The sequence below is a fragment of the Mercenaria mercenaria genome, chromosome 3 (genome assembly GCF_021730395.1).
Source record: "Mercenaria mercenaria strain notata chromosome 3, MADL_Memer_1, whole genome shotgun sequence".
Lineage (NCBI taxonomy): Eukaryota > Metazoa > Mollusca > Bivalvia > Venerida > Veneridae > Mercenaria > Mercenaria mercenaria.
The window spans coordinates 32,405,722-32,426,424 of NC_069363.1; the positions used below are offsets into that span (position 1 = coordinate 32,405,722).

General features: G+C 37.1%; 1 protein-coding gene across 1 annotated transcript in view; it reads left to right on the forward strand.

Annotated features, from left to right (window-relative positions):
• LOC123525157 (coiled-coil domain-containing protein 25-like) overlaps positions 1-20,703 on the forward strand; it is a 41,481-nt gene continuing 20,778 nt past the window's right edge. The window contains exons 1-5 of the mRNA XM_045303955.2: positions 1-151; positions 12,309-12,356; positions 12,964-13,003; positions 14,732-14,783; positions 19,039-19,114. Of these exons, the coding sequence (XP_045159890.1) occupies positions 127-151; positions 12,309-12,356; positions 12,964-13,003; positions 14,732-14,783; positions 19,039-19,114 (241 nt within the window). The 5' untranslated portion in view covers positions 1-126. The remainder of the gene's footprint in view (positions 152-12,308; positions 12,357-12,963; positions 13,004-14,731; positions 14,784-19,038; positions 19,115-20,703) is intronic.

Sequence of the window (20,703 nt, forward strand, 5' to 3'; positions counted from 1 at the left end):
TCTTCGTCACCCAAACGGAGTCATTTTACACGAAGATGGAATTAAACTTCAGCCGCAAGCGTCTGAAAGATAAACAAAAAACAACACATTGCGCAACATTTTTCCTTTTATTTTTCAAATGTAACAATGGTTTTCTTTTTCACATGTAACAGTAAGTATGGTTAAATATACTTTATCAAATAAAGTGTTTAATGTATCTTCTTTTCATGTGCAGTGCCATGAATTTTTACACTTCACGTGTTTTATGGTTTCGGGTATTACAGTTTCGGATATGTGGGCTTGTGAAGTCTTTAAACCTTATGGGACCCTAAATGAATCATTCCATATTTCATATACAGTAGTACTAAAATCTGATCAGAGTTAATAGATCTCTTTAGAGAACATCATGCTAACAAATCTGTTGGCTTCTAGTTTAGTCCAACTAATTTGACGCGAATCTAGGCAATATTGAGATAATTTTTTCATATGGGCAATATTCCCACTTGTTTAGATTGCCAGTCACAAATATAAAACAATCTGAACTTTTAGTCCAAATAATAGGACGTTTCGGGACAGCGTGATAACTTTTGACTGTCGCTGTCTCCATCATGTCCAAACTTATTCTGCATATTTCTGTTAGGAAATCCCCAATTGAAATCCTTTGGGAAGGTTTTCTGGTACTTGTACAAAGTTTTTGTAATGATGACATCTCTGAAAATGAATCTATGTTGACATTAAAGCATAAATTTGCCTCGCTAACATTTTATGAATATATATTTTGTGTTTTGTTTCTGCAATTTAGTGAAATCGGCAGTCTGTTGTTTATTGAAACCGGTGTCAGGGTAGATATCTCCTTGCATCTTTTCGAAGATTAAAGTCTCTTATTTAAAATTATGAATTAAATTCAACCCGTTTGAAGTTTCTACATGAATATTATTAATGTTTAATTTATTAAAGCAAGTAAGTATGACCAGTATATTATTACTTTTGTTGAAAAACGTAGCTTTGGGTGTGGGGGTTTATACTCCATTGATAAAATACACTTCAAATCCAGTTTTCAATGTTAGTTTATTATGAGATTTTGTCTAAGATGGAAATAAAGTCGTCAAAATTATAATTCTCTCATTCCTCTGGTGTAAAGTTACTTATTATTATAACTGTAAAATATTTCATTTCTTGTTTCTATGATCTGTCATTTTCAAAGTTCGAGCCAAAAGTAAAGAATCCCCCTCCCTAGTTCTGACCTAGGTTTATATATAAAAGCAGGTACCCTCCCATATTTGGAGTGTATCATAGTAATGAAAGACAAAGATTACCTCTAATATTTATGAGGATAACCGTTGACTGATGGTACCATCCCAAATACGGAGCCACCTTTAACTCTAACAAACCAGACATGTTTACGAATGGTACATGATGACAACATACCCTGATAAAATGATACAAAATGATACACACTCCAGTCCCAAGCAATTTATGAGGGTAACTGGTGAATGTCATCTCTAGTAGCAGAGGCCAAAGTTTTTACAGCAGTAGAATCAATTAATAAATCAACTTTAATAAGACTGCTAAATTTACAACACTCCAAGTCTGGGCCGTTAGGCTTGGTCGAAGCTAGTTTTCCGATTTGTTATCTTCCTGAAGGTTTGCCTTACACTCGTCCACATAGTGACCAAATTGCTGACATCTAAAACACTGCACATCTTTTCTTGGGTGCTGATTTACTTTACGATCCGAGGCTGATCTACTACTTTTAACATTCAACTGGTTCGCGAGATGACCAATCTTTTTGCCAATGTTGGATTTCAGATCCGTACCGAATTCTTGTAGTCTTGCTTCTGTTACATAAGGTTCCTTGCCCGTGTCTATGCTCCTAATTCTCGCCCCTCTCACGTCATCTCTGATGCTGGAATAGTTGTCGAGCAATTCTCTTGCCTGATCGATAGTTTTTGGGTCCTGCATCCCAATGAACAAAGCCGCCTGAGAATCCTGAAGTCCCTTAAGAAAATGCCGAAGGTTTATCGTTTCCCTCGTTTCGTTGTTTGCTGTGGGGTAACCTTTTATTACCAGCCTCTTAACCTCTGCCACATATTCAGCCAATGATTCTTTTTCCCTGTTGTATTTCCGATTTTCTAACTCAACTAGATAGGAGGAAGTGGAGCACTTTTCCTGAAATCGCGTCGCCATAGATGATTTTATCTTTGCATAACTTGACATTTCGTCAGCTCCCTGCTGCTTGAAAGCGTATTCCGCAGCATCACCGCGTAAACTGTTCTTAAGACGAAACAAACTTTCACTATTGTCCCACTTGTACACATCAACCATAGCTTCAAATGGGTGAATAAAACTCTCCCAGAATGATTTGCCATCAAAGATAATCTGCCTTGGTAGAGGAACCTCGTATTTATCACGGCCTCTCATCTGTTGATTTTGCTGCTTTGATGTATTGCTGTTTTCATACGAAGCTGTGTCCCTTTCATTAACTAAATTTCTTATCTGATTGTCTTATTCCATAGAAATGTCATTGATTCGTTGTTGGTAACTGCGTACTAATTCATCTCTTTGTAAAGTACTTTCCTGTTCATTCTTGCGTAGTCTCTCACTTAAGGTCAAGTTATCAACTTCTGCCGATTTAAGTTTTTGTCTCAAAAGTTCAACTTCAGCTAATAATTGTTCATGCTATCATCATCTTCAATTGTGACAGAATCTTTTTCTTGTTGCTTTTTAGGTCCCATGGTTGTCACTTAATTGTCACCACAAATTTTTTATATATTGAATAGAAATATATGTCCAAATTTCTTATAAGCACGTGTATAAGTCCATCCCCGTCGCTGCCACCAGTGTTGAAAAACGTAGCTTCGGGTGTGGGGGTTTATACTCCATTGATAAAATACACTTCAAATCCAGTTTTCAATGTTAGTTTATTATGAGATTTTGTCTAAGATGGAAATTAAGTCGTCAAAATTATAATTCTCTCATTCCTCTGGTCTAAAGTCACTTATTATTATAACTGTAAAATATTTCATTTCTTGTTTCTATGATCTGTCATTTCAAAGTCCGAGCCAAAAGTAAAGAATCCCCCTCCCTAGTTCTGACCTAGGTTTATATACAAAAGTAGGTACCCTCCCATATTTGGAGTGTATCATAGTAATGAAAGACAAAGATTACCTCTAATATTTATGAGGATAACCGTTGACTGTTCTTACAGAAGAAAAAGACCTGCTGCGTACTCTTGCTGTGTACATACAGCGTATATGATGCGTACATGATGTGTACTGAAATCAAGGGCTTTAAATAGTACGCAGGATATACACCTCACATACACCGCTAGTACGTTTGTAGTACACTTTTGACATGCAAATGAGCTCTGCCGCGTACTACTTGCTGCGTACATGCTGTGGACTTCATAGTACACAGGATGTACACTGGAGGAATTTAGTATGTGGGAAATAGTACGCAGCATGTACGCGGCACATACACTTTTCACATGCAAATGAGCCTGCGGTGTACTACCCCTGCGGCGTACATGCTGTGTACTCCTGCGGTGTACATGCTGTGTACTCCTGGCCCGAGTCCTGTGGCGTACATGCTGTGTACTCCTGCTGCATACATGCTGTGTACTCTTGTGGCAAAACTGCTGTGATAATGTAAATTCCTTACCCCACCAACTTTCGTATGCAAATGCGGATCATTTGGACAGAAAAAAACAGAAAAAAGGTAAGTGACATGCATCAATAAGTATTTACCCTTACCAAAATAATGAAGATTGATGTTATCAAATAAATTAGTATGCTTTTCTTCATCCACTTTTCAATGAAATAAATCAATTTTTGTAGCATGTAATTTGGTAAACATTTGAAGAAAATGGCGTAACTGCATCAAGGGGAAACAACTTCAATGCAACTAAATATAAGTGTTATGATTTATTATAGAAGACGTGTGCGTAGTATGTATTTATTTTGATTAAAATCCATCTGAGAACAATCTAGGACTGGAATTATATAAGCATTTATACACTTTTACGTCCGTAAAAAGTAGTGCACTAAAAAATTCTGGATTGATTTTTTCCAATGGGGCGAGCGCAATTGGCCAAAAACGTTCTGAAAATATCGAGCGGCAAATCGGATGAACAACTTTTTAATTTGGTGAGGCCTTAATGAGTTAACATAATGAGCATTAAAGCCTTTATAAAACATGATAGAATGGTGTTTTGCTTAAGAGTATTCAAATAACAGTGAGAGCTATTAATTCTTCTCATTCGGGCGCTGTTGAGGCATTATCTTGGTAATTATTTCATGTATTACAAAATGTAATGCAACAAAGTTCAAATAAGGCTTTTCAATTATCCAAGTTAGAAAGCTCCAGGATTAATTCAAAATGAAAAAGAATATATTTTTACACTGCATGCAAGGTGCAGCTCAGAAATTACTAAGATGTAAGCTTCACAAATGAACATTGCAAATAGTTTGTCAAATTTTCAACGTTCAGAATACCGGTAATCTGAACTATTCTATGCTATTAAGATAAAAGTTACTCGGAAATCAAGTTCTTGCTTCCAAAAAAAAAAAAAAAATGTACAGATCCTTCCTGCATAAAGTGTACTTCAGACTTTTACCTAAAAAAATTCAAAGTATAAACAGCAAAAGAAAATAAACAAGTCCCTCCCGCATATATGAAGTTTACTTCAGACTTTAACTTAGAAAAAAAAAACAAGTATAAATGCCAAAAGAAATTGTAAAAGTCTTTCCTGCGTATATGAAGTGTACTGCACAAATTTCAAAGTATCTGCGGTGTACATGCAGTGTACTATTTTCTTGTACAAGTCCCTCCTGCATACATGCAGTGTATCTCCTTAAATTTTCAGAGTCTGTGCTGCGTACTTGAAGTGTACTAGTGACCTCCTGCGTACATGTTGTGTACTTGTCGAAATAGTACACGGCATGTACGCGGCATGCGGTGTATGTAAAATGTACTCCTCTGGCGTACTACTGTGTTCGCGGCATATACACAGCAAATACGCAGCATGTACGCCACAGAGGCTTGCTTCTGTAAGGGTGATGGTACCATCCCAAATACGGAGCCACCTCTAACTCTAACAAACCAGACATGTTTACGAATGGTACATGAATCATGATGACAACATACCCTGATAAAATGATACAAAATGATACACACTCCAGTCCCAAGCAATTTATGAGGGTAACTGGTGAATGACATCCCTTGTAGCAGAGGCCAAAGTTTTTACATCAGTAGAATCAATTAATAAATCAACTTTAATAAGACTGCTAAATTTACAACACTTTTTTTTATTTTTTAATGTCTTCGTTTTCCTAACAGTAAAATGCAGATATGGGTATGGCTTAGAGGGATGACAACAAAAAAATATCAGATCATAAAATAAGTCATCCCAATAAGCCAAATGAGTAAAGCTAGTTGGCTTCATAAAACGAAACATCACAACCAATGAAAATTTTAAAACATTAGCATACAAAACTCTTGTCCATCCACAGCTGGAATATGCATCTACAATCTGGCACCTGTACACCCAAGCAAACACACACAAAATAGAAATGGTTCAGCGTCGTGCACTTCGATGGGTCACAGGTGATTTTTCACCTCTCGCCAGTGTTACAGAAATGCAAGGAAAACTGGGTTGGCGTTCCCTTGAACATAGAAGATTGGATTCCTGTCTTGTAATTTTTTTAGCTCACCTGTCACAAAGTGACAAGGTGAGCTTTTGTGATTGCGCGGCGTCCGTCCGTCTGTGCGTGCGTCTGTAAACTTTTGCTTGTGACCACTCTAGAGGTCACATTTTTCATGGGATCTTTATGAAAGTTGGTCAGAATGTTCACCTTGATGATATCTAAATCAAGTTCGAAACTGGGTCACGTGCTGATAAAAACTAGGTCAGTAGGTCTAAAAATAGAAAACCTTGTGACCTCTCTAGAGGCCATACTTTTCAATGGATCTTCATGAAAGTTGGTCAGAATATTTACCTTGATGATATCTAGGTCAAATTCGAAAGTGTGTCACATGCCGTCAAAAACTAGGTCAGTAGGTCAAATAATAAAAAAATCTTGTGACCTCTCTAAAGGCCATATTTTTCATGTGATCTGTATGAAAGTTGGTCTGAATGTTCATCTTGATGATATCTAGGTCAGGTTTGAAACTGGGTCACGTGCAGTCAAAAACTAGGTCAGTAGTTCTAAAAATAGAAAAACATTGTGATCTCTCTAGAGGCCATATATTTCATGAGATCTTCATGAAAATTGGTCAGAATGTTCACCTTGATGATATCTAGGTCAGGTTCGAAAGTGGGTCACGTGCCATCAAAAACTTGGTCAGTAGGTCAAATAATAAAAAAAACCTTGTGACCTCTCTAGAGGCCAAATTTTCATGGGATCTGTATGAAAGTTGGTCTGAATGTTAACCTTGATGATATCTAAGTCAAGTTCGAAAGTGGGTCACGTGCCATCAAAAACTAGGTCAGTAGGTCAAATAATAGAAAAACCTTGTGACCTCTCTTAAGGCCATATTTTTCATGGGATCTGTATTAAAGTTGGTTTGAATGTTCATCTTGATGATATCTAGGCCAAGTTTGAAACAGGGTCATGTGCGGTCAAAAACTAGGTCAGTAGGTCTAAAAATAGAAAAACCTTGTAACCTCTCTAGAGGCCATACTTGTGAATGGATCTCTATAAAAATTGGTCAGAATGTTCATCTTGATGATATCTAGGTCAAATTTGAAAGTGGGTCATGTGCCTTTAAAAAGTAGGTCAGTAGGTCAAATAATGAAAAAACGTGACCTCTCTAGAGGCCATATTTTTTATGGGATCTGTATGAAAGTTGGTCTGAATGTTTATCTTGATGATATATAGGTCAAGTTTGAAACTGTGTCAACTGCGATCAAAAACTAGGTCAGTAGGTCTTGAAATAGAAAAACCTTGTGACCTCTATAGAGGCCATACCCTTGAATGGATCTTCATGAAAATTGGTCAGAATGTTCACCTTGATGATATCTAGGTCAAGTTTGAAACTGGGTCACGTGCCTTAAAAAACTAAGTCAATAGGTCAAATAATAATAAAACCTTGTGACCTCTCTAGAGGCCATACTTTTCATGGGATCTGTATGAAAGTTGGTCTGAATGTTCATCTTGATGATATCTAGGTCAAGTTTGAAACTGGGTCAACTGCGGTCAAAAACTAGGTCAGTAGGTCTAAAATTATTAAAATCTTTTGACCTCTCTAGAGGCCATATTTTTCAATGTTTCTTCATGAGAATTGATCTGAATGTTCACCTTGATGATATCTAGGTCAGTTTCGAAACTGGGTCACGTGCGGTCAAAAACTAGGCCAGTAGGTATAAAAATAGAAAAACATTGTGACCTCTCTAGAGGCCATATTTTTCATGAGATCTTCATGAAAATTAGTGAGAATGTTCACCTTGATGATGCCCGACCGCTTAGCTCAGTAGGTAGAGCGTCGGTCTACGGATCGCGGGGTCGCGAGTTCGATCCTCGGGCGGGGCGTATGTTCTCCGTGACTATTTGAGAAACGACATTGTGTCTGCAATCATTAGTCCTCCACCTCTGATTCATGTGGGGAAGTTGGCAGTTACTTGCGGAGAACAGGTTTGTACTGGTACAGAATCCAGGAACACTGGTTAGGTTAACTGCCCGCCGTTACATGACTGAAATACTGTTGAAAAACGGCGTTAAACCCAAAACAAACAAATCACCTTGATGATATCTAGGTAAAGTTCAAAACAGGGTCACGTACCTTCGAAAACTAGGTCAATAGGTCAAATAATAGAAAAACCTTGTGACCCCTCTAGAGACCATATTTTTCAATGGATCTTCATGAAATTTGGTCAGAATTTTTATCTTGATAATATCTAGGTCAAATTCAAAACTGGGTCACATGAGCTCAAAAACTAGGTCACTATGTCAAATAATAGAAAAAACGACGTCATACTCAAAACTTGGTCATGTGGGAAGAGGTGAGCGATTCAGGACCATCATGGTCCTCTTGTTTAAATTCTACCATCATCTTGTTGCCATCAATCCAAATACCATCTAGATTTTCTAGCATAGCTTCAGACAAGTACAGGTTATCTCTGATTGCTACAAACTCAACTCAACTCAACTTTTTTATTTAGTAAAGAAATGCCACCGGCCCATAATACATGTAGGAGCCAACAAGTGGTTGTTGAGAACCAGTCATCCGCATCTGCACCTGTTACCTCCGGTGTCCCTCAGGGGTCCGTGATCAGTCCTCTTCTTTTTCTGTTGTACATTAATGACATGCCAGCAACAGTTTCCTCCATCACTAGACTCTTTGCTGATGACAGTCTATTGTACAGGAAGATTAAAACTTTGCAGGATTCCTTGACCTTACAGAAGGACCTTGACCGACTCCAGAAATGGGAAAAGGACTGGCAAATGTCTTTCAACCCCAGCAAATGTGAAGTCATCAGGTTCTCTCGCAAGAGAAACCCGCTGTGCGCAGACTACATGATTCGCAGTCACACACTGGAAGATACTTGGGGGTAACCGTTTCTGAGGACCTTTCCTGGAAACCACATGTTGAGACAGTGGTCATGAAAGCAAACAACAGCCTAGCTTTTCTACGCCGCAACCTACAAAGCTGCCCAAGTAACATAAGGATAGATGTTATTCGTCGCTGGTCCGGCCCATACTGGAATATGCTGCCCCAGCCTGGGATCCCCACACTCAGATGTGTATTCAGTCACTTGAAGCTGTGCAGCGAAGAGCTGCGCGCTTTGTAACTGGGGATTACCACACTACCAGCAGCACCAGCAACATGATCAACCAACTAGGTTGGCAGACTTTGCTGCAGCGTAGACGGTACGCAAAGGCCATTATGGTATACCGTATTGTGTACGGCCTTGTGGACATAGACCCTGCCTCCCACTACCACACTTCAGCTGCCATCAACAGGGCTACCACCACAAGATTCATGGTCCCCTTCTGCAGAACAGATTCATACCGGCACTCCTTCTTTCCATCCAGTATACGGTTATGGAACACTCTGCCAGCTCACCTGACAGGAGCCACTACCATAGAAGATTTCAAGGCGGGCATTGTCTGTAATCCACAGTAAATACGTACACCTGCGATTTTACCATTTTTAACCTGCACATGTTTGCGCCTCACACCCACCTTGTAAAGTTGCACTTGTACGACAATGCTCCAGAGTGGGCCATGTAAAGTATTGGAAGAAGAAGAAGATGTACAATATAAACATTACATAATATAGAGAATTGCATCCGTACAATAAATCATTTTGGGAATATTTAAACATAAAACACATATTCATATGCCAATTTTAACATTATATTGTGCTATTTTGAATTATATTGTGAATAAATATACATATAGTAGTCGCAACTTGACCGCGATGGTTGACCTTAGGCTGATTATTCATATCGACTATTTCATTGTAGAAATCAAGGGTGCTTAGGGTATCCGTGTATATTTATATGGAATTAATTTGTAAACAGTGCAGTATCAAAGTATATGTACTTTCATTTGATCAGTTAAAATTTTCGAATACACTAATTTATATTTACACAAATTTATATTTCATTTTTCTCGTGCAGATCGTATTTTACGTACACTCCTTTTCAATAATAGGTTGTGCCTCATTATGTATTACAATGCAAAGGTCAACCATCGGGGTCAAGTTGCGTCCACTATACTTTAAACAATTCTGCTTTGTTATCAGTGGACATCTTTGCATAGAACACATTTAGCGTGCTATGCAAAGGTTGTCCAAGATAGAAGTCTCTTGATTGTGCATATTTTCCACATTCAAAGAACACAGGAAACTCATACTCGACAACGACTATCTGGTGCTCAAGAAAATAGGTACAGAGTCTTTCTTCTCTGGGGACCCTATTGTGTCTACCAAGTTCAATTACCCAGTTTATGACCTGAACATCTAAATTTAGCAAAACTTTTGCATAAGTAAAATGGAAGGTCCATTTTCAGTTAGAATTCTACATCCAATAGGGATTTAAACTCTCTATAGTGTTCACATCTAGATTAGTTATTTATATGATTGTGCCTATAGTCTTGCTTAAGGCAGTCCGATACCCGTAGTTTAAATTCAGTAATGAACAAGCTGATATCGCCTATATCTTGTGACAACCATGCAAACCCAAAACCAAACTTAAAGAGAGTTTCCCAATCTCAGAAGCCTATGTTTGTCTACCTTCATTATCTAAGTCTTTGAGCATCATTCAGAAAGCAATTTCTAGGATATCTGTATCTTTCCATTCGCAACAATTTACACCAATATTTTATGAATCTAGTAATAGTCAACATATGATGGTAAATGACCACATTCGCCTAGAGCTACATCATTATTTGTTGTTTTTTTAACACAAATTTTCATTCTTTCCACACTCAGTTGTATTGTGGAATAACCTGCCTAGCCATATATTTACCATCCCAGACCTTGATGCTTTTAAGGTGGCTGTGGCAACCATCCAATACTAGACCAGAGAGCAACATTTTTATCATTATCTTTTAATGCTTGTTCTTTTCTAATCACACTCACCATGGCTAACATTTTTTTTGGCCTATTCTCACCTTAGCTGATGTTAGACCCATCAATCTTTTAGAACTCTTTTTCACCTTAACTAACAAGTTGACGCACACCTCATGTCTATAACACTCTAGAGAGGAGTTGACATTATTATATATATCTATAATAGATATATGAGCCGTGCCATGGGAAAACCAACATAGTGGGTATGCGACCAGCATGGATCCAGACCAGCCTGCGCATCCGCGCAGTCTGGTCAGGCTCCATGCTGTTCGCTTTAAAGTCTATTGGAATTGGAGAAACTGTTAGCGAACAGCATGGATCCTGACCAGACTGCGCGGATGCGCAGGCTGGTCTGGATCCATGCTGGTCGCAAAGCCACTATGTTGGTTTTCCCATGGCATGGCTCATATTTCCTTTTAAAACTTTTATGTTGTATTTGAATTAGTTGGTGAGGCAGTTAAAAATATTTAACTGAAGAAAAGGCTTTAATGCAGAACATTTATTGTTCATCTATCATAAATATTTTTTTTTTTTACAAATGTGTTCCATCACTGCATTTGGTGATTTCAACCCCTTTTTAACTGATATGCATTTTTAATGACATGTGTTTAAGTTTGTCCATGCTGAAATCATATTCTTGAATGGCAACCATGTCTCAAAGAAATTATTTGCAAGCGTATCAAGACATTACACCTCAGGAACGATACACCATGGAACTTTACTCCTCCAGGCCTTTACACCCTGGGGTCGTTTCTCCTCACTTACTTATATGCTATAAATATCTATTGTGTAGGCCATATAATTATGGATTATTCAAGTTATAATTGATTCAATTAAATGATGTAAAGAGCTGAATTTTTTGAGAGAAGGTCAGTCCTAATAATAGGACATTTAAGGACAATGTCACTGATTCAATGTGGTAATTTTTGACTGTTGCCTTCTAATCATAGAAGAATGGCAACAATAAAATATCAGATCATGAAATAAGCCATCCCCAACAGTCATATGCATAGTAAGGCTAGGAGAAGGCTTAAAAAGTTATTTCGTAAAAAAAGCTACCATGCAAGTAATTTCTGAGTAAGAGACAACAGCTGCCGTATGGATAATATCGTAATAGACCATCAAACTTATCCTTCTTGTTTGTATACATTTGTCCGTAATGATTTGGAACGATGATGCATCTTTGGTCTCATCTTTGTGCAGAACACAACCTAAGCAGCCATGCTAGTTCAAGCAGAAAGTCATCAGTTTGTACTATATGTCCACCTTAATTATGTCTCCCACCACACAGTGGTGTGGGAGACATATTGATTTACTCCAGTCTGTGTGTCTGTCTGTCACAAAGCTTGTCCGCACCCTAAGTCAAACATTTCTCATCCGATCTTCACCAAACTTGAACAAAATGTGCGTGCCGATAACTCCTTGGCCAAGTTCGATAACTAGCCAAATCGGCCCAGGCACTTCGGAATTATGGCCCTTGACCAAAAATTACGGAACCATTCATACAAGTCCATCTAGACTCACATGACCAAAAATTACTGAACCATTCATGCAAGTCCATCTAGACTCACTAAATATATATATAAAGACAGACTTACTGTTCAGATGATTAGGCAGTTGTGGCAGACATGCGCTTTTCTCAAAAGCAGCTCTAGTTACATATTATAAATTTGCCCTTCTGTTTGAATGAAGCGCTATTGGGAGATATGTTCTTTCCTCAAAAGCAATTTCTAGTTTCTAGTTTTTCATTACAGTTGTGTCCCCACCATATGTGATGTATATGGGCCTGGACAAAAATGAGAGTAAGTAATGGTTACTTTTGGTTTTATTCCTATTAATTGACATGAAGTAGAAGTCAGTCACAAGTATGTAAATGTATATTGAACTAACAGTGAATTATTAAAATATTAGAATTAAATACATCTGGTAATTTTAAAATGAAAAATATCAAATATAATTTTCTCTGGTACAGATTTACAAAATGGGTAAAATTTGTTTAAAGCAAGTGGACATGAAATATAAAGAAAATTTGTTTCTTTTACATATAAGGTCAAAATATCATACACTGTTGAACAGCAGAGTTTACATTTAGAATACAATGTACATCTGATGTTCGCTCGGTGAAAGATAGATATTACACTGCAGCCGAAAAATGTCCTGTAATATCCTCTATATTTTATTCAGGACTTCTTTTATTTTAAGATTAGAGCATACATTTGTATCCAGATTTATAGAATCATCCATTGCATTTCAGATATAAATAACATAAGAATTGTTAAAAAATCTGATACATGTAAAAGACAATACTGCAATATTACACATCTGAATTGATTATTAGAAGTACAAAGCTTTTGAAATGCCTAAAACAACTACCATATACTGTTTGTACTGATTAATTTTTTGTTTCAGATGAAGAACTGATACGTTGGGGATTTCCAGAGGATGTTTGGTAATAAATTAATTTTAAAAATTACTTTTAGAAATATAATTTGTACATTACCCTTCATAATTTATTTTTATGCCCCTTGCATCCACTGATGCGGGAGGCATATAGTGATTGTCCTGTCCGTCCGTTAGTCTGTACGAGGTTAACCAAATAGGACCGTTTCGTCTAGCATCAGTACCCCCTTACTAGAATGACTTGATACTAATGCAGATGTAACTTGTGACCATTCCTCATCTTCAGACATCACCTGACCTCAGTTTGACCTTAACCTTGAACTTGACCTCGTTTTGGACGTAGGTTGCTTTGTATCGACAAGGATGCCACCGGGGGTATCAAGCGTTTATTGAACTTAGCTTCTTGTTTGTATTTTAAAATTAGTAAACTTTGTAGCCAACCTAGATTATTTGATGTTTAGCAGAAAGGAGTGCCTAGGTGTGAATATCTACCATGACTGACTGAAGACAATGTTTTAACCCATAGGTTTTAGCCCTTATCATGCTGGACACGATTGGTTCTGCCTTTGCGACCAGTGTAGATCATGATCAGCCTGCACACCCATGCAGTCTGATCAAGATCTGCACTGTCCGCTATTCTATCAGTATGTTTTTGGTAAGCACCCCTTTTAACAGTTAATGGTACTGTCCAAATTGAGAGACAAGTTCATTCTCAAAATTTAGCAGGGTAAGGGTTAAAGACCATATAACACCCTCTACCTTTGATTTATGTTTGAAAGATGACAGTTTCTTCATGAGAGCAAGTTGGTACTAGTACCAAATCTAGAAACACTGGTTAGGTTAACTGACTGCTGGTGACTGCTGATATCACTGAAACACTGTTGAAAAACAACATTAAACCAAAGAAAATATCATCTGACTAAGAAATTTAGAATCATAGAGGTTTTTTCTCAGTAGTGTGCACTATAAAAACATCATCTGGCTTCTAAGAAATTTAGAATCATAGAGGTTATTTCTCAGTAGTGTGCACTATAAAAACATCATCTGACTTCTAAGAAATTTAGAGTCATGAGGTTATTTCACTGTAGTGTGCACTATAAAACATATCTGACTTCTAAGAAATTTAGAATCATAGAGATTATTTCTCTGTAGTGTGCACTATAAAAACATCATCTGACTTCTAAGAAATTTAGAGTCATGAGGTTATTTCACTGTAGTGTGCACTATAAAACATATCTGACTTCTAAGAAATTTAGAATCATAGAGATTATTTCTCTGTAGTGTGCACTATAAAAACATCATCTGACTTCTAAGAAATTTAGAGTCATGAGGTTATTTCACTGTAGTGTGCACTATAAAACATATCTGACTTCTAAGAAATTTAGAATCATAGAGATTATTTCTCTGTAGTGTGCACTATAAAAACATCATCTGACTTCTAAGAAATTTAGAATCATAGAGTTTATTTCTCTAGTGTGCACTATAAAACATCATCTGACTTCTAAGAAATTTAAAATCATAGGTTATTTCTCAATAGTGTTTGCTATAAAAGACATATTTAGAAAGGTAGATGTTTTTTCCTGAATAGTATGCACTATAAAAACATCATCTGACGGAGGTATTCAGTATCATAATGTTTTTCCAGAATAGTGTGCACTATGCCACAGAAACAGCTATTCATATATTTTGGGATTGAAGAAAGATACTACAGAATTCCTTAAAGTGCTACATATTAATATGTAAGTGATAAGATTTGAACAGCATGATGTATTTTCAGGTTTCATGTTGACAAAGTATCTTCTGCTCATGTATATCTAAGACTTCATCCTGTAAGTACCTATTTCTTTTGCTTATATATAATGGTATGTTTTTACAGTGTACAACATTACGTATTGTATGTAGAGCATTATGAACTGTATGTATTTACAGTGTACAACGTGATGTATTGTATGTATTTACTGATTCGCAGGATACAACATAATGTGTTGTATGTATTGACAGTGTACAACATTATGTATTGTATGTGTTTTTATAAGATACAACATGATGTATTGTATGTATTTACAGAGTAAAATGTTATGAATTATATGTATTGACAGGGTAGAATGTTATGTATTATACACGTTTACAGCATACAGCGTTAGGTATTGCATGTGTTAACAACAGTATTTATTGTATGTATTTACATGGTACAAGGTATTGTCTGGATGTAACTTTATTAGTCCCCTACTGGTTGAAAACCAGTTTTGGGGACTATAGGAATGCTCTTTTCCGTCATTCCGTCATTCCGTCTTTCCGTCATTCCGTCATTCCGTCATTCCGTCCGTCCGCAATTTCGTGTCCGGTCCATAACTCTGTCATCCATGAAGGGATTTTAATATTACTTGGCACAAATGTTCCCCATGATGAGATGACGTGTCATGCGCAAAACCCAGACCCCTAGCTCAAAGGTCAAGGCCACAATAGGAGGTCAAAGGTCAACAGGGCTTTTTTCCTGTCCGGTCCACAACTCTCCCATCCTTGAAGGGATTTTAGTATTACTTGGCACAAATGTTCCCCATGATGAGATGATGTGTCGTGCGCAAATCCCGGACCCCTAGCTCAAAGGTCAAGGTCACAATTGGAGGTCAAAGGTCAACAGGGCTTTTTTCCTGTCCGGTCCATAACTCTCCCATCCATGAAGAGATTTTAATATTACTTGGCACAAATGTTCCCCATGAGGAGACGACGTGTCATGCGCAAAACCTGGACCCCTAGCTTAAAGGTCAAGGTCACAATTGGAGGTCAAAGGTCAACAAGGTTTTTTTCCTGTCCGGTCCATAACTCTCCCATCTATGAAGGGATTTTAATATTACTTGGCACAAATGTACCTCATAATAAGACGATATGTCATGCACAACTTTCAGACCCTAGCTCAAAGGTCAAGGTCACACTTAGCAGTCAAATGTTAACATAGCATGAACAGGGTCTGTTTCGTGTCCGGTCCATAACTCTGACATTCATTAAGGGATTTTAATATTACTTAGCACAAGTGTTCCCCATGATGAGACGATGTGTCATGCGCAAATCCCGGACCCCTAGCTCAAAGGTCAAGGTCACAATTGGGGGTCAAAGGTCAACAGAGTTTTTTTCCTGTCCCGTCCATAACTCTGCCATCCATGAAGGGATTTTAATATTACTTGGCACAAATGTTTCCCATGATGAGACGACATGTCATGCGCAACACCCAGTACCCTAGCTTAAAGGTCAAGGTCACACTTTGAGATCAAAGGTCAAGAGGATTTTTTTCCTGTCCGGTCTATAACTTTGTCATGCAAAGCAGGATTTAGATATCAGTTGGCACAAATATTCCCCTGGATGAGACAACATGTCATGCGCAAGAACCAGGTCCCTAGGTCTAAGGTCAGGTCATATTTAGAAGTCAAAGGTCAAATTCAAGAATGACTTTGTATGGAACATTTCTTCTTCATGCATGGAGGGATTTTGATGTAACTTGGACCAAATGTTCACCACCATGAGGCACCCTTGTTTTTAGAATTACATCCCTTTGTTGTTACTATAAATAGATTTTATTGTAACTTTTTTATTACTGGCAGTAGAGAAAAATCGAGACCACTTTTCTGTGGTACAGCATGCATGTTACATCCAATTTTTAGGTGTATTTTGACCTATCTCTACCTGGTAAAGAGTTTCTTGTGGACTTTTATTATTATTTTTTTTTTTTTTTTTTTTTTTTTTTTTTTTTTTTTTTTAAGGATTAATTTCCCTTTGTTGTTACTATAAATAACTACATGATAACATTTTTATAATCACCCAAAAAAATTCAATTTAAAAAACAACTGTGGGTTTTTTTATATATGACATTTTAATCCAAGTGTGTTTTTTAAAATGTTATAACATATTGTATATGTAGTCCCAATTATTGTTTATACATCATTGACAGATATCAGTTCATTATGTTATACTGCAGTAGAAAAAATTAGGTGCCTTCCAGTAGGGGACTTTGTATTGCATGGCAATACTTCATTCACTTGTTTATTCTATATCTGTTTTATTTATCCAATCGTGAATGTTTATTTGCAACACGTGACCGTACAATATATTACCTATGGGACGCATGGCGTACAAAAATACCCTGTATTTTTTCCGCATTTGGCCGGTTCAAGAGTCCCATGTTAAACATACGATAAAGCCGGAAACACATGAAAATGTTCCGAATGTAAATCTGGTGCAGTAGGTGCTCTATGTACAGGGTTTGATTATGTGTCTTGAAATCAGGATTACATATATTTCAAAAAACATTACTTCATAAAATATAGCAGAATAAATCACAAACTCACGTTTTCGGACAATGCGACACAGACTATATTTCTAAATGAGTTAAAATAAATATAGAATAAAAAGGTTATTTAGGGCCTAACATTGTTCTGTATAATATATTTTTGCACTCATATCAAGCTGGGAAAATACAGAAAAGGCAGAAATACAATATTCAATGAATCATTTTTAATACATTGTACTGTACAATACAAGATATATTTGGACTCGTACCCATCTGGAAAAACCATATTGGACTCACCTAGCGGCTCGTCCAATATAGTTTTCTCAGCAGGGTACTGGTCCAAATATATTTGTTTGTTTGTTTGTTTTGGGTTTAACGCCGTTTTTCAACAGTATTTCAGTCATGTAATGGCGGGCAGTTAACTTAACCAGTGTTCCTGGATTCTGTACCAGTACAAACCTGTTCTCCGCAAGTAACTGCCAACTTCCCCACATGAATTGGAGGACAAATGATTTCAGACACTATGTCTTTTATCAAATCGTCACGGAGAACATACACCCCGCCCGAGGATCGAACATGCGACCCCGCGATCTGTAGACCAACGCTCTCCCTACTGAGCTAAGCGGGTGGGTAGCTCCAAATATATCTCTGTATTGTACAGAATAATAGTAAATAACCTGTTAGTATAGTATTTATGTATTGTATGTGTTTACAGCGTACAACATTATGTATTATATGTATTTACAGGGTACAACACTATGTATTATATGTACAGCCGAATACCGTTACCTCGATATTCAAGGGTCTGTAAAAATTGCATCGTCGTATCCGAAGTTCGACTTAACGATATCGACTATCTGAGACTTCTTTGTACTTGTGTTGGACGTCTATATTGTCATTATATCAAATGCTTTTTAGAGGGTTTGAAAGGGGAAATAAATAATATAAAACGTAAATAAGATTTTAACTTTATTTACAAATAAAATATCTTAACTAAATACATACATACGACTTTTAAAATATACATTTAAACATTAGCATTTTTACTCCTTCCCTAAACAAGTCTGTATGCAGCGGTAACGTTCCTAGTTGAGTAGTCATTTTGACTGTGCTTCAATAACGAAAATTTGCCAGTTAAATACGCATATTGTTACTCAGTCCTAAATGGCAGATTTTTACTCCGTCAAACAGAAAATATTTCATACAAATTAGTTGTTATATTTGAAAACAGCTTTCCTGCTTGCACAGTGTTTTATAACACTAATTATTGGGAATTAAATGCAGACATCCTAACATTTAAATTGGATTAAAGATTAACTAACAAACAAAACAAACACACAAACTAACTTGAATATGATAAATACATCGTCGGACAACAACAGGTTTATTTTCACACCTTACAAATAGCATTGATATTTTTTGACAATCTGTGATATCGACGAAACCAGGTGTGAAAACAGTACAGGTAAGTTGACGGGACTGAAAAATCTCATCGAGCTAAACAAAATATCGAGCTAATCATATCGAGGTAATGATAAATAATTACATTAAAATAAATAGGGAAAAATCGGGACCGACTAAAACGCATCATGCTATCCGGAGTATCGAGCTAACCGATATCGAGGTAACGATATTCAACTGTATTTACAAGGTACAAAATTACTGTATTTATTTTCAGGGTACCATATTATGTGTTGTATGTGTTTACAGGGTACAACATTATGTATTGTATGTATAAATTATCAGTTTATGTATTTTATGTATTTACAGGTTATAACATTATGTATTGTATGTGTTTACAGGGTACAACATTAGATGATGTTCCTCAAACTGTGATAGATGAATGTGCTCAACTTGTCAAAGCAAACAGTATACAAGGTACCATACATCTGCATTCACATCAGTAGAAATTATTTTGTAGTGTTCTGTCCATGTACGTAGACTACTCTATGAGCCAGGGGAAGTGTGTTTAATTGATGTGCTGGTTCCTAATCCTGGAAGCAAGCTCGAACCCTGCTTGTATTCACGACCACACTCTACACTCCTGCTTGTCTGATGTGAGATTGACAAATGGGTATCAAGTATGCCTAAAGCTGTCATAAAAATTATAATTTTGATGTTACAAATTTTATGTTTGTATTATATACATTAAATTATCTCGTTATTTTCATTCACTAACTGCCCCATATGGGTACTTGAAGAATTTGAACATTGTTTTCCAGTGTAATATTCTAGAGTAAAGTTGATCTCAAAGTAAAATTGATTTTTTTTTTCAAGTTTAAAAGTAAAATTTGTAAGATTTATGTGTAAAGTTGTTTTAGAAATAATATATCTCATTTGTGATATGAAGTTGAATAAAAGTTTTGTTAATCCCCCGCCGTGGCGGAGGGATTATAGGAATGGTCTGCGTCCGTCCTTCCGTTCGTCCGTCCGTCCTTCCGTCCGTAACAAAATCGTGTCCAGTCCATATCTCCTAAACCCCTTGAAGGATTTTCATGAAACTTGGGTCAAATGATCACCTCATCAAGACGATGTGCAGAACCCATGAGTCAGCCTTGTCGGTTCAAGGTCAAGGTCACAACTCAAGGTCAAAGGTTTGAGCCTGCCATTTTGTGTCTGCTCTATATCTCCTAAACCCCTTGAAGGAATTTTATAAAACTTTGGTCAAATGATCACCTCATCAAGACGATTTGCAGAACCCATGAGTCAGCCATGCCGGCTCAAGGTCAAGGTCACAACTCAAGGTCAAAGGTTTGAGCCTTCCATTTTGTGTCCGCTCTATATCTCTTAAACCCCTTGAAGGAATTTTATAAAACTTGGGTCAAATGATCACCTCATCAAGACGATGTGCAGAACTCATGAATCAGTCCTGACGGCTCAAGGTCAAGGTCACAACTAAGGGTCAAAGGTTTGAACCTTCCATTTTGTGTCCACTCTATATCTCCTAAACCCCTTGAAGGATTTTCATCAAACTTGGGTCAAAGGATCACCTCATCAAGGCGATGTGCAGAACTTATGAGTCAGCCATGTCGGCTCAAGGTCAAGGTCACAACTGAAGGTCAAAGGTTAGAGCCTTCTATTTCGTGTCCACTCTATACTCCTAAACCCCTTGAAGGAATTTTATAAAACTTGGGTCAAATGATAACCTCATCAGAACGATGTGCAGAAATTATGAGTCAACCATGCCAGCTCAAGGTCAAGGTCACAGCTAAGGGTCGAAGGTTTGAGCCTTCCATTTGGTGTCCACTTTGTATCTCCTTAACCCCTTGAAGGATTTTCATCAAACTTGGGTTAAATGATCACTTCATCGAGAACTCAAGAGTCAGCCATGTCAACTCAAGGTCAAGGTCACAACTGAAGGTCAAAGGTTTCAGCTCTGTATCTCCTAAACCCCTTGAAGGATTTTCATGAAACTTTGGTCAAATGATCACCTCATCAAGACGTTATGCAGAATTCATGAGTCAGCC